At 38.7% G+C, this 15,004-nt stretch overlaps 2 protein-coding genes across 7 annotated transcripts in view; one reads left to right on the plus strand and one right to left on the minus strand.

Moving 5' to 3' along the window:
• NT5DC1 (5'-nucleotidase domain containing 1) overlaps positions 1 to 15,004 on the plus strand; it is a 243,109-nt gene that overhangs the window by 19,861 nt on the left and 208,244 nt on the right. For all 4 annotated transcript variants that reach the window (XR_010599584.1, XR_010599583.1, XM_065588356.1 and 1 more), the window contains exon 6: positions 2,220 to 2,301. Coding sequence is in view for 2 of the 4 variants with exons in the window: in XM_065588356.1 (XP_065444428.1) it covers positions 2,220 to 2,301 (82 nt within the window). In the remaining 2 variants the exon portion in view is untranslated. The remainder of the gene's footprint in view (positions 1 to 2,219; positions 2,302 to 15,004) is intronic.
• COL10A1 (collagen type X alpha 1 chain) overlaps positions 8,498 to 15,004 on the minus strand; it is a 76,568-nt gene continuing 70,061 nt past the window's right edge. For all 3 annotated transcript variants that reach the window (XM_005306364.4, XM_024109372.2, XM_024109373.2), the window contains exon 3: positions 8,498 to 12,440. In XM_005306364.4, the coding sequence (XP_005306421.1) occupies positions 10,546 to 12,440 (1,895 nt within the window). In that variant the 3' untranslated portion in view covers positions 8,498 to 10,545. The remainder of the gene's footprint in view (positions 12,441 to 15,004) is intronic.

Consider the following 15,004-nt stretch of genomic DNA (forward strand, 5'->3'; position numbering starts at 1 on the left):
TTAAGTCTCTGTGCTGGTTAATGACACTGCGATACTTAATCTCTTCTGAGCTTTATCTCTGTTTAAAGGAAGCGTACCCATTATCAGACTATCATAGAATCAGAGCGCCTCACAATCTTTGATGTATTTACCCTCACAACATCCCTGTTAAATAGGAAAGTACTGAAGCAGGGAATAAATTACTTCCCCTAGGTCACACAGGCGAGCTGTGGCTGAACAGGTAATTGAACCCAGATCTTGCAAGTCCAAGGCTAGTGCCCTAACTACTGGATCATTCTTCATCTCACTGTACGTGTTCACTGTATTCCAGGGAACCTGCTATGTATAATTGGGTTGGTGGTGGTTATTCAGAATTTGAAATTATGTTACTTGGCTACTGGATCATGTTTTCATATTCTATATCATTATTGGGTCAACTTGCTGAAAAAGACAATAAAATTTAAGTTAAAAAACCACAGCGCTGAAACTTTCCAATCCCTGGAATATAAAGCCAGTGTAGGATAATGAACTCTCTACAGCAGCACTGCTTAGCTGCTGGTATACGACCTGGAAGTGATGCATGAAGGATACCCTGATAGGTTGCAACTTGCTGGCTATCAAAGCAAAATCAAAATCAAATCCTTCATTTCCCCCAAGACCCAGCAGCAGACCATATATAGGGCCCTCATGCAAATCCATGTTTGGAGTAGTAGACATTAAGTTGGTATTAACTGCCAAAGTATTGATTTTTCTAGCACTATACAGCCCTGTAGCATTAATGAATGGGTCTTTATTCCCATCTGAATACAAATTTGGGGTAGCAGGTAAAGATCTCAAAGGCAGTCCCTTGAAATCATGTTAACCATTGTATCAAAAGCCATGCTAACCAACATGTTGAGAGGTTCCAACAAAAATTCATTTTTATAATACAGCAACATTATATCTCAAACATTAAGCTTTATTGGCTAGCTTAAAAAAATAAAACTATTTCGGAATATATTGCCTGCATGCTGCTGCCGTTTACCTTCTGTGACTGGTCATTATGAACATGGGAACATCTTTACTCTGTGGTGTGTACTGACCGCTTGTTTGATTCTGCATGTATTTCAAGGAACTAATTACAATCTCTAATGCTCTGGGATTCAGGTATTTAGGAAACTGCTTCTCTCCCTATATCCTAACATGGCAATTGAGATCAGCAGACACTCTTCTGCTGTCAGTTCCTAGAATAGATAGATCCTTCTAAGAATGGTGAAAGTGTATTTTTTTTTTTTTTTTTTTTATGGAGGGTTCCTGTCTGTACAAATACTATTATCAGTGATAGCTGCTGCGACAATACTTCTGGAAATCTTTTTAAAAAGAAGTATCTGGGGTGGGGTGGGGAAGTCACTAGGGGTACATCTACACTACAGCGGGGAGTCGATTTAAGATACGCAAATTCAGCTACGTGAATAGCGTAGCTGAATTCGACGTATTGCAGCCGACTTACCCCGTTGTGAGGACGGCGGCAAAATCGACTTCTGCCGCTTTTTGTCGGCGGCGCTTACTACCACCTCTGCTGGTGGAGTTAGAGCGCCGATTCGGGGATCGATTGTCGCGTCCCGATGGGACGCGATAAATCGATCCCGGAGAGGTCGATTTCTACCCGCCGATTCAGGCGGGTAGTATAGACCAGACCTAGGATTTGAAGGGAGCTATGCAAGTAGATTGTAAAGTCCTTAGGAGAGTAGAAAGATACATTGTTGGCTGAGTCATTGTGTGCTGTACAGAAAACAATGTAGCACTTCAATGAAGATGCTGTAAACTGATGGGAGAGAGCTTTCCTGTTGGCTTAGTTAATCCACCTCCCCGAGAGGTGATAGCTGTGTTGGCTAGAGAAGCTCTCCCACTGACATAGCGCTGTCTACGAGAGGGAGAGTGGGGGGCTAGGTCAGTGTGTAACTATGTTGCTGAGGGGTGTGGATTTTTATACCGATATAAGTCTGTAGTGTAGACCAGGCCTAAGTCAGAAAAGAGTGGCAATGCTGAGCTTAGTAATGCCTAAATACCTTTAAAATCCTTTAAAAATCTGGACCTGAGTGACTTGTCTAAGATGGCACCTGCTGAATCCTGATCTCGTGAGTCCCAGGCCATAACGCTTTGCTTTCAAATAATTGTTGTTTATTAATAACATTCACTTTATTTGCTCATATAAAAACTGATACCTGACGTGTGTGTTTATTTATTTATTACTCTTACAGCATGACAGACAGACAAAATACAACTTTTGGAAAGATGTGATTGCTGCTATACAGCATAACTATAAAACCTCAGCTTTTAAAGGTAGGCGAGTTAATTCAAGACATGCTTACTGCACTAGGCTGAAAATATTTATAGGCTTGGCAGAATTAAATTTTTTATATTTTTTTTAAATAATTTCACCGGATAATATCAGTGTTTATTTTTAAGATATTTTTAAAAACTTTTGATTGATCTAAATTTTCACAGTTGTGTAAAATTGTGGGGTTTAAGGATTTTTATTCATATTGGTTTAAATTTTCATAGTTGCAGGAAATTATGGGGAATCAGGCAATAATTATTTAATGGCAGTAGATGTTGAGATTCAAAAGTTAAAACTCTATAACCATTACATCACAAATTGTCAACATCACATGTAAAAATATACAAAGTAAATATTCTTAATCAGTCTCTACATTCTCAAGCAGCATTTTACTTACGTTGCCTGTCTATACATATTGATTTTCATCGATGTAAATATATTTTCATAGGTTTGTGTCTGTAATGGGAAATCAACATTTCCTGTCATTTACCAATAAAAATCTAATCTAAGTCTATTTATATATTTACTGAAGCAGAAACGTCTACATTTTCTTTGTTACTCAAATTGATCTTCATTAGAAATAAAAATGTATTCTATGCATGTTAGCCATTTCAGTATAACTCTGAACACTCTACCTGCCTTCAGTTTAAGCATTTTGATGGATTTCATAACACTTTTGGGGTGCTATCTTACTGAATTACTGTGACTTAAAAGAAAAAAACAATTGACTCTTTCTCATGAATGGAGGAGTGGGGGTGAAAGGTAGAATGGAATACTGTAATTTATGCATGCACATTGTGTACAAATATGTACCTGCATTAACTATTATTTTTAGCAAGACAAAAAAAAGACAAAATATTAAGGGAGTATTCAGCAAATCAAGTTATGTCATTGATTGAACACTGAACATTCCTACCCCTCTAATTTTGCCTAGAATTACTAGTACGGTGATGCTGTTTCTCTGAAAGATTATTATTCACTTTTTTTTAATAAGAGGTGGAGACAATGGTTTTTATTATTAATTACAAATGCTATAACACTGTGGTTCATATTTATTGGAATTGGAAGGTATGTGGTTCCATAGTATAGACAGTTTGATTTGTGAAATGAGGTAGATAAAGTTTTTCTACTGACTTTCTATTAATGTGTATGACTATATCTGCTAAGAATAGATTTCTTGAGTCTATTGAATGGGTACAAACATTAAACCAAAATATTTTCAGTTAAATATAACTTTTTAAAGGATTGTGTAAAATTAAGTTATACATTGAAAATATAATAGTTTTGCTTTTTTGTTGATACTTATGTTACTTCAGTATTTAGTTGCTGGGTAGAGATGTGGCTTAGTGTTTGTCAGAATGTATAGGGGTTTATTAGAAATGTACTTTATTTTAAAATATTCTCAACTAGTTTTAAAATATATTTTTAAAAAAAGAAAAGATATGGTAGAGAGGTTCTAAGCAAAACAACTGTTTAGTGTTGCAAGTGGATGATACCAGAATGTATTTCACAAATAATGACCAGATGTTCATAAAAATACCTTTCTATATCTTCTATCTTATATTTTCCATTGGGTGCATGGTGTGATATTGGAAATTTGTAGAAATTGGAAAGTTGCAGTGGGGGAGGTCTTGGTTGGATATTATAGACTCATAGACTTTAAGGTCAGAAGGGACCATTATGATCTTCTAGTCTGACCTCCTGCACAATGCAGGCCACAGAATCTCACTCACCCACTCCTGTAACAAATCCCTGAGCTATGTCTGAGCTATTGAAGTCCTCAACTTGTGGTTTAAAGACTTCAAGGTGCAAAGAATCTTCCAGCAAGTGACCCGTGTCCCACTTTGCAGAGGAAGGCGAAAACCCCCAAGGGCCTCTGCCAATCTGCTCTGGACGAAAATTCCTTCCTGAAAACTATTTCACTAGGAGGGTAATGAAGCACTGAAACGGGTTACCTAGGCGGGGGGTGGAATCTCCATTCTTAGAGGTTTTTAAGGCCCGGCTTGATAAAGCCCTGGCTGGGATGATTTAGTTGGTGTTGGTCCTGCTTTGAACAGGGGGTTGGATTAGATGACCTCCTGAGGGCTCTTCCAACTCTAATCTTCTATGATTCTATGAAATGGGTCTAAGGTGTTAACATGACCCAGTCACTGTCCAGCATTAAGTAGTGTTAAACAAGATCCAGGGTTTGGTATACAGGGACATTAGCCACTTAGTACCATGGCAAATGCACCATTAAAATATTCTTAACCTTTTATTAAAGATATAGAGAAGAAGGAAAAATTGTAAAAGCATTTGAAATGTAAAGTATTAAGTAAAGCTTTTGTAACAACATTTCTTGTTCTCTCTCCCTATAGTGGGACCTCTTCCTTCCCCCCCCCACCCCCCCACCCCCCAGTTTGACAGTCTCTTAAATGGTATCAAAGATGGTAGCAGCTGTTGTTGGGGTTTTTTTGGTTAGAAGAGAAGAGGTTAGTTGAAATGAGCTGGACCTCTTGCTGCTGCTGTTAAAGTCCGATCTTGTTTAATCTCAGATGATGTCTGGGATTTAGCTGGAATTGATACAGGTGCTGATGTCATCTGGATCCTTTTCTGGACCAGTCTGGTCAGGATATCCCCTCAGGATTAGAATGAAGAAGGTTCGGGGTCCCAGGAGGTGATGGGGATGGCAGCCATGACAGTGATGCTCTAGTTGTCTTTGTCTGTTCTTCCCTATTCCCCACCCCTCACAAAAAGTGTTTTTTTTTTTTGTTTTTTTTTAAGGAACCTCACAGGGAAGAGTGGTTGGAAAAGCCCACCCTCATTATTTTGTCCACTATTTTGTCAAAGTAGGCCTAAAATGTGACACACCAGTTTTGGTTCATTAATTTCTGCTTCCACATTTTCTGTTTATTACCAAGTATGATTTTAACAGAGTTGATCCATATCTATAGGCCCTTTTTGTGTAAACTAATGGAGTTTTTCTGTCTCCTTTTTGTATCATTTTCAAAATGGTAAATTTTTGATAGTTTGCCAGCAGTATCTGAAAGAATCCCTTTCAAAATTACTTCATAGAATATATTTAATAGTATGTTGTAAGAATCATTGTTACAAAACTCATGACTAGTTTAAAAGTATTTCTCGCCATTTTGCTAGTTCAAAGTCCTTAAGATTAATTTATGTGAGATATTTAATTAGGGGAAATGTATTAATTATATTTCTCGCCTTGTAGAAGTGAGCAAATTAAAAAGTTAAGACAAATTTTATTTTAACATTATGCTTTCTAAAGCTTAAGGCAGAAATTTGTGAACATTTACACAGTGTGGATGAAAGATGGTTGAAAAATGGAGTTTTCTTCCACAGAAAAATGAAAAAAAATCATTTTTGTCTAAATTTTCCATGGTAAATTTTTATTTTTATTTTGGCCAAAATCCAAAATATTTCAGTTCTGAACTGCTACTCCAGTACTTCATGGGAGTTGTAGTTTGAGTGCCTCATATCCCATTCTTTTCTATAGGCCAGGCTCCCTGATAGGATTACAATCTGCCATGGTGCACCATGGCCCCCTTTTAGTAAGGGGAGGAAATGTATCACAGGAATCCCTGACCATTGTGTATCATGGAAGATGTAGTCTGGAGGGAAACCTAACCCACAGAGGAGAATGAGGACATAAGACAACTGAACTACAAATCCCATGAGGCAATGTGGCTGTATTTAGAGCATTTCAGTTTTCAGGTTTTGTTTTGTTTTTTTTTTAATTGAAAAAGTAAATTTTCTGTGGGAAGCAGACATTTTGTGAACACTTTTATTTAAGTGAAAACCTAATTTTGATGGAAAACTTTCCACCAGCCCTAATGTGGACCACAGTTTAATTCATAAAAAGAAGAACAGGAGTACTTGTGGCACCTTAGAGACTAACAAATTTATTAGAGCATAAGCTTTCGTGGACTACAGCCCACTTCTTCGGATGCATATAGAATGGAACATATATTGAGGAGATATATATACACACATACAGAGAGCATAAACAGGTGGGAGTTGTCTTACCAACTCTGAGAGGCCAATTAATTAAGAGAAAAAAAAAGTTTAATTAATTAATTGGCCTCTCAGAGTTGGTAAGACAACTCCCACCTGTTTATGCTCTCTGTATGTGTGTATATATATCTCCTCAATATATGTTCCATTCTATATGCATCCGAAGAAGTGGGCTGTAGTCCACGAAAGCTTATGCTCTAATAAATTTGTTAGTCTCTAAGGTGCCACAAGTACTCCTGTTCTTCTTTTTGCGGATACAGACTAACACGGCTGCTACTCCGAAACCTGTCAGTTTAATTCATAGAGTACCTAGAGGACCGGTTTCCTTTTCATTCATCCTTCCCAGACACCGCCTCTCACATTTGCATTTTCTTTATGTTTCTGCAGTGATGAAAGCAATTGGGCATATAGACAACTGATATTATGAAAGTATGTAGAGTATTTTTAGCTGTCTATTCATGCAGTTCCACTGAAGATAAGGAGAGTATGCACCAACTCTCCAAGTATTATCAGTAAGCACTCTATGGACCATAGTTTCAGGACCTCAGGTTTAAAGGACACACTTCTAATTTTTTTCGTTCTTGATTGTCTTTTTAAATATTTTAAAAAACACAACAGGTCATGGTTATTGAACTTAAATGGCAACATATTAAAAAGCTGAAATTCTTAATCAACTGTCATTCTTTCTGTATACTAAACATCAAATTCAAGAAGGAAGATTATCTGAAACCAGAAAACTTTCTTTTCCTGCTCACAGCTGATGGCCATTACAGTATTTGTACTGGCAAAAGAGGACTAGACTTCTGGGTACTTTACACTGTTGTTTTAATTATATATATTTTTCTTCCTCTGTGAGTAGGAGTCAATTATTTGTTTTGTTTATAGAATATTTTTCAACTATGGATGATTGTTTTTAAAAATGGTGAAAAAATTGTGAAAGAAAATAAATCTTCGTTCTGAGCTCAGCATCCATGATTTTTTGTTCTGATTTTTCCTTATTTTTTTTACTCTGGCTGCATTTAATTCACTTCTGATTTGACATTTTTTCCATTAATTGAATTCCTATGTTTGGTGTTTCTTGGAAGTCTAATAACCTTTGTAGTACCTGCCTAAGAAGAATTGGAATCTGTCACTGCTTTCTGTAAAAGTAGATTGTGAATCCAAAACTAAAAGCAGGGTGGTTTGCAGGCTGGACTTGCAAAATTAAAACTGGATGACTGAAATCCAAATTTACCACCCAAATCCATCTCTAGCCATCCAAAGATTTTGAGGTTATTAAAAATCTTATTATACTCATGGCTAGATAGTCTCTGATACAATAATATGAAAAGTTTATTAATACGTCACTGTCCAAGACTCAGGTATTTAACTTGTATTGTTTGTCTAAACTCCTATAAAGCAAACCTAAGGGTTTATGTTCATTGGATGTATGAAGAGGTAAGTGGGTAACAAGTTATTTGTCTCGTAGGGATGTCTGTTCTAACATTGATGGAGGTTAAGATTTCATAAAATGTACTCTCAATAGTACTACTTAATACCCTTCTCCCCCCTACTTAAAAAAAAAAATAAATAAAAAGTAACTACCGGTAATTAGATTTGTGAGGCAACAATCTGTCTGATGCTTGGTACATGTTGGCAAATTTCAGCACATGTTTTACTTCAATATAAAGTAATTGTGACAACATTATCGGAAGATCATTTGTACTTGCCAATGGAAGGTTTCCCATATCCACTTTCCAAATGGAAGTGCCAAATAAATTGAATGTATTGGCAGCAAGGTATATCCTCTTGAAATGCTGGAAAGATGCTTTGGGAAGTCAAGCAGATTAATGTTTTATCACAAGATGATTACATATTTAAATCATTTGTTGTATAGAAAATTGGTGATCCTAATTGGACTCTGTTCATGAATTATATTGGGTTACGAGGAGAAAAGACCAGGCTGATAATCAAAAAGGCCAATGTGTCTAGAATTTTCAGTTTGGCTCAAGAGGAAGGAGAATTTATGTGGCACTTGGGTATTGTGTTTAGTGCCTATTATGTTGCTATTCAGCCTTGCAAAACTATCATGAAAATTTACTAACACACTCACTAAATCTACTTGGCCATTGTAGCATAAATCTTATTTGACTCTTCCAGAAGCATTGTTCACTGTAGGCAAAGGAATGACTAGAATTTTGCAAAGCTGTTGCATAATAATTTATTACAATTTCTAAAATAATACATGTTGACTTAATAACAGACCAATTTAAAGATTAACTTCTTTTTTGTTAATACCAAAGTTTTATCAAATTTGGAAAACAAAATAGAAGTGTTTAGAAAAGAATGCTGGTTTCAAATTAATACAGTCATTGACTTTGGTTTCATAAAGAAATAACATAATAAAAAAAATGGTAAAACATGGATTTTTAGCTTTTAGTAAGAGTAACACTGACAAAGCATCAGTGTAAAAGCAACTTCCAGCTTAAAATAAACAATAAAATTAGTTTTTCAGGTTTATTTGACAAGCCTCTCTGATGCATACTCTTCTTTGAGAGCCATGCATGGACAGAAGAATCTTATATGAACAAAATCCTGATTACACTGTTACATGGCTATTTTGTATATTTAACACACACACAAAAACAATTAAAAATATTAACTTAGTTGATTTCCTCATCTATGTACCAGTAACTTCAGTGCTGAGTACTATATATTAGATGAATGCTGTATCCAACAAATTAATGGAACATTAAATCTACGTGTGAACAGTAAATATGACAGTGTCATCTGTTGGCTGATTTAATTAGCTCTGCCAGGAATGTATCAGATATGCCGTTGAATAATGCACATTTCCAATTTTCATTAAGTGGGAAGTAACAAACCTAATAAAGATATATGCTTTTTAAAGAAATAAACTTACTGTGCATGAAAAACAGTGCGGGTAAGAGACTGCCTCTAATATTTCAGATGATAAAGCTATTTTAAATTTGGAGTATATCAGTATATGCATGAATGTCTGTGTTTTGTTGTAGATCTATAATGCCAGTTTCTGAATTTACTGACAAAAACAGTTGTAACATATACTCAGAACATTAGTTAGTCTACAACACCTTAGTTTAAAATTTGCTTTAAAAGTATTGCATTAGTGTGTTGCTGCAGATTATAAAATCACATTTCTAAAAAATCATTGCACAGATTTTTAGATTCACAATCTGAGTATTCATCTTTAGCCTTAAATGGTTGGCTCTTCAGACATAAAGAACAGGAGTACTTGTGGCACCTTAGAGACTAACAAATTTATTAGAGCATAAGCTTTCGTGGACTACAGCCCACTTCTTCTTGCGGATACAGACTAACACGGCTGCTACTCTGAAACCTCTTCAGACATAGTTTTGAAGGATTTATTTTTAAAAAAAGACCACCTTATCCAAAATAGACATTTAAATTTAATTACTGTAGTACAAAAAACTTGCTTCCAAAGTCGTCTTGTCCTTTCTGTCCATCCCTGTAACCTTTCTCCTTCACCCCCCTGTTGAAGAGAGCCTTTAAAGGGACAACACCCCTTTTCTTGCAGATAGCTGGACAAATGATTTTCTCTTTCTTTACTTCTGACTATTTGATGAACTAGTTTTAAGAGATCCCTCCAGTGAAATCAGTACCTTAGTAAGATATAAAATCCTTTGTTATGCCTAAAATTTTTGGAAACATATTTTTAAGTTGATGAAACTTCATAAACATGTCTGTTGTTGTTATAACAAAGTAAATTAGTGTTCCCTTTCTCTAAAAGCAATCTCTTGAACATTGTTATGAACACACTAAACTGATTTTGTGACTGATTAATTTAAAATAATGTCGTTGTTTCAGTGAGATAAATATGTAGTAATCTGGAATGATTACTTTATGAAGGCTTACGAGTACATTTAAAATATAAAATCAACTTAGAAATACTAATTAAGAAAATGTAAAACAAAGAAGAGCTACATCATCTATTACCATAATGTTTAATATTGTATTCAGCAGGACAACTGACTTGCCCTTACTACAAAGTTTTTGCAAATAAATCTCTGACAGATTTCTAAAAATGCACAAAGTTACTCTGAAGCTTAATTTTGAAACTAACTCTCCTACCCTATCATCCTTACTTCCCCTTTGTTGCAAATAATTTGTTTGACCAGTCATAGGTGTCACATCATAGTCCAATTAAAATTGTCTGAAAGAGACAATATTAGGACAGCTAAGGTGGAATACTATCACATATGAGCAAACAAGAATCCTGAGAAAGAGGAGTGAACATAATCAGAAGAATACAAGCCATTAGATTCTGCATTGGGCAACTGCAACCAGACTTGATCGTTTTCCATGAGATCAATGACAGCACTTCCAGAAGCTTGGTCAAGGTATCCTTTCTTGTACTCATCATAAGTGTACATGATTGGTGAGCCATTTTTGTAAAGTGCGACCCAAACATTTGTTCCTTTTACATGTACATGGTAAGAAAAATAGTAAAGTCCTGGGATCCTACATGTGAAGATTCCTGTTCTGGGGTCATAATGTTGCTGTCTGTTGTATAAGATTTTATCAAATTTGATGGGCACAGTGGCCCCAGGGTAGGCTTTGGAGAGAATGGCAGAGAAAGCTGACACTGGCATTCCAGTTAGACCTTGATTTACTCCTGCTTTCATAAGAGGCATTCCGGTGAGGCCTTGACTCTCTCCTGCTTTTATATAACCATCTGGCATCTGTGGGAGTATTGCTTGCCCAGGAGGACCAGGTGGACCCGGAGGGCCTGGTAACCCAGGCTCTCCATTGTTGCCTCTTGGGCCTGGGAGCCCAGGTGGCCCCATGGGTCCATTTAAACCTTTTGTAGCAATGCCAGCTGGACCTGGTAATCCTGGGGCCCCTGGCTCCCCTTTAGTGCCTGGAAAACCTGGAATGCCTGGTGGCCCAATTGGACCTCTTATACCAGGTATTCCAGAAGGTCCTCTTGGGCCTGGCTCACCATTAAATCCTGGTGCTCCTTTAAGTCCTGGTGCACCCATTGGACCAGGTAGGCCAGGTGGCCCTGCATGACCATTGTCCCCTTTTGGGCCTGATAAACCTGGCGGTCCTTTAGGACCAGCAAGACCCTGCTCCCCTGGATATCCTGGTTTTCCCTCTAATCCTGGTAGGCCTCTGTCACCTTTAGCTCCTGGGTATCCTGCAAGGCCTGCAGGTCCTGCTTCACCTTTAGGCCCAGGTAGGCCGTTTTCACCTGGTATTCCTCTAAGTCCTTGAGGACCCATATTTCCAGGTGGTCCAGCTGGCCCTGGTTCTCCTGGAACTCCAGCTGGGCCTTCATCTCCTTTGATTCCTGGAACACCGGGGAGGCCTTCAGGTCCTCTATGTCCTTTCATCCCTGGCAAACCTGGCTTTCCAAACCCTGGAAGACCTGGGGATCCAGGCATGCCCGGGGGTCCAGGCAGTCCTTTAGCTCCAGGAATCCCTGGTAATCCTGGTGGTCCATTTGCTCCAGGCTTTCCGATTCCTGCTGCTCCAGGTTCCCCAGGAAGACCTTGGGAACCTGGGATGCCTGCTGGTCCTGGTGCACCTGGTAAACCCCGATCACCTTTCACACCTGGCTGACCTGGAAACCCATTTTCACCAGGCTTCCCTATCCCACCAAGTCCAGGGGGTCCTGGGGGGCCTTGGGGGCCTGGGAGCCCTCTGTCTCCTGGGCGACCTGGAACTCCATATCCATTTTCTCCCTTTAGTCCGTTTATGCCAGGAATACCTGCCTCACCCTTTTCTCCGGGGACACCCCGGGGCCCTTGTGCTCCTGGTGGCCCTTGTTCTCCTGTCTTGCCAGCAACAGAGATTCCAGCAGGACCAGGAATTCCAGGAGGCCCCTGTGGCCCTCTTGATCCTGGGAGACCAGCAGGTCCAATATCTCCTTTTTCACCATTTAATCCTCTCTCCCCTGGTTTTCCTGGTAAACCTGGTAAGCCTGGCTTTCCAACAGCAGAAAATCCGGGTGGGCCTGGGGGTCCTGGTGGACCTTGAGGACCTGGATTTCCATAGCCTGGTGGCCCTGCTGGGCCTGGTTGTCCTCTTGGGCCAGCAGGACCTGGTAGACCAGGAGGTCCTTGTTCTCCCCTTCCCTGTAAACCTAAGACACACAATACAATCATTAGTGCAGTTGTATCAGGTTCATGGCTTGTCAGCATTTTGGCTGACGCTTAGAGAGATGAAACAAAATAAAAATGAAAATACTAATTAGTATAATGTCTACAAAGATCACTGTCTTAAAATTACTGCAAGTTCTAGTGGTTAGAGCAGAGAACTGGGGATAAGACTCCTGGATTCTATCCCCTGCAGAACCGATCATTTGGTGTGAACTTGGGCAAGTCACTTAAAGACTCTGTGCTTCAGTTGACCCATTTATAAAAGAAGCATAAAATACCTAAGGCACAGTAGTATAGAGTCTAGATAAATATTTACCTAACATTCCCATTTTCCTCTTCCACCAATTGTCTACTATAGTGATCAGCACTGAAATAGTTAATATATCATTCCTTCCCTCACCTGAGCACTCGCTCATTAGGCATGACAGCTAACACTGCAATGAGATGAATGGGAGGAAGGCACATGGGAGTTCCCTACTGACTCTTTGTTTCAGCCTATCTATTTGCAGATTCATGAAGACTTCCACAGTGGTTTACATTTGGAAGTTTATCGCCCCAACTGTATGGGCTAAGAATATATTCATTCATTCATTCATTTTTTAAAATGAAAGCTTAGATTCTGCAGAATCTGAATATGTCAGGTGTGCTCTATACATATATTGAACAATCTGGATTCAGTGTGTGGGCTGGGTGTTTGACACCACAGATGAAACTTGTGTGCACCATGAGCCCTGATTTCTAGCTGAGAGAAGTGTTTTTTTGTGTGGTTTCTGCCTTGCTAAAACATTCTGAATGAGACCTATCTAAACAGACATTGTTACTAGTCTGTTTCATGTAAAATAACTTTCTTTCCTGTGGTACCTTGCTGAGAAATGTGCAGTTAACTGTCTGTGTCCTGTGCCATGTGTAGGAGCCAACTGAAAACGCCTCTCTCACCACTGAGAGATGAGTCATGAAAAGTTTTCTATCAATAAATCCTTTATAGTGATCTTCTGACCTTAAGAATTAGTAGCTCGCGCAGGTGATGAAATGCATAATGGGGTTAGGTCCAATTTAAAGCACATTGAAGTCAATGGACAGACCCCCTGTTGGTTTCAGTGGGCTCTGGATCAGCCCCTTAATGATTTACAGAGGTGTAAGAAGGGACCTAAACCTGCTAAGCACATAACTTGGAGAAATAGGAAGTAAATATGTTACAGAAAGTACTATTATCAGTGATAGCTGCTGCAACAATACTTCTGGAAATCTTTTTAAAAAGAAGTATCGGGGGGAGGGGAGTTTCACTAGGATTTGAATGGAGCTGTGCAAGTAGATTGTAAAGTCTTTAGGAGAGTAGGAAGATACATTATTGGTTGAAACGAGGAGTCCTTGTGGCACCTTAGAGACTAACAAATTTATTTGGGCATAAGCTTTTGTGGGCTAAAACCCACTTCATCAGATGCATGGAGTGAAAAATTCAGTAGGCAGATATATATATTACAGCAGATGAAAAGATGGGAGTTGCCTTACCAAGTAGGGGGTTAGCACTGACTAGCAAAGTTATGAATTTAAGCTCCGAGCTTGTCTTTTGAAGGTGTTGAGCCATTTTCATTTGAGGACGAGGGCTGAGAGGTCAGATATGGAGTGATTGTTTTGTGAGAAGTGTTTTTGCCCATACTGATGTGATACAGGTTTTTTTTCTTTTTTATCATTTTTCTGTGTAAGTTCATCCGAGAGCATAGTGATTGTCTCATTTCTGCCACATACAGGTCTGTCGCATCTTATGCTGGGGTTACGTTCCGCAGTCATTGAGTGTAATGGCGGGCGGAATCGCCTGCACTACAGGTACAGTATTACAATTGTTATTTTTCTCTTTTATTTTTGTTTTTGCCGACCACGTAAAGCTGAAATTGCGCATGTTAAATGCGCATAAGATGCGACAGACCTGTAGTTGTTATGGGGGAATTTAGTGCACTGGGTGGAGTACACCACATGTTGTGATAGGCTTGCGTAGGACCCATGGATCTTGAAAGGTGTGTGGGGCGGGGTGTTGATCATTGTAGCAGTGGAGATGTGTCCAGGTTTTTTATCTGTAGTGCTGGCTTAAGTTGGTGTGCCCTGGTCTGTGGGGAGCTTGCTTGCTATGATGAGCATGGCAAGGTTGGGGAGTTGTTTTGAAGGAGGAAAAATCCTCAGACCGCACACCTGGTTGCCACCTGCCACCCCACACTGGAACCTATATGGGGTATCATTAAACAGTTACAACATGTACTTGATGGGGACCACATCCTGATATAAATCTTTCCTGAATCCCCTTTTCTGGCCTTCAAACACCTTGTCTCTTTACTATCCTAGACCAACACAGCTACAACAACACTGCAAATGTTAATTTCACTGTACTGTCATGCATAATGTAGCATCACTTTTCTTTATTTTAGTTCCTTAGTATTATGCTTTTCTACAGAAAATGGTTTGGTGTGTAAGAATAAAGCAGCAGTTGGAGCCACTCCACTATGTGTCAGATATAAATATAGAAATAAAGAGTTGTGTACTTAAGTGTTGACTCGCC

The sequence above is a fragment of the Chrysemys picta genome, chromosome 3 (assembly GCF_011386835.1).
Source record: "Chrysemys picta bellii isolate R12L10 chromosome 3, ASM1138683v2, whole genome shotgun sequence".
Lineage (NCBI taxonomy): Eukaryota > Metazoa > Chordata > Testudines > Emydidae > Chrysemys > Chrysemys picta.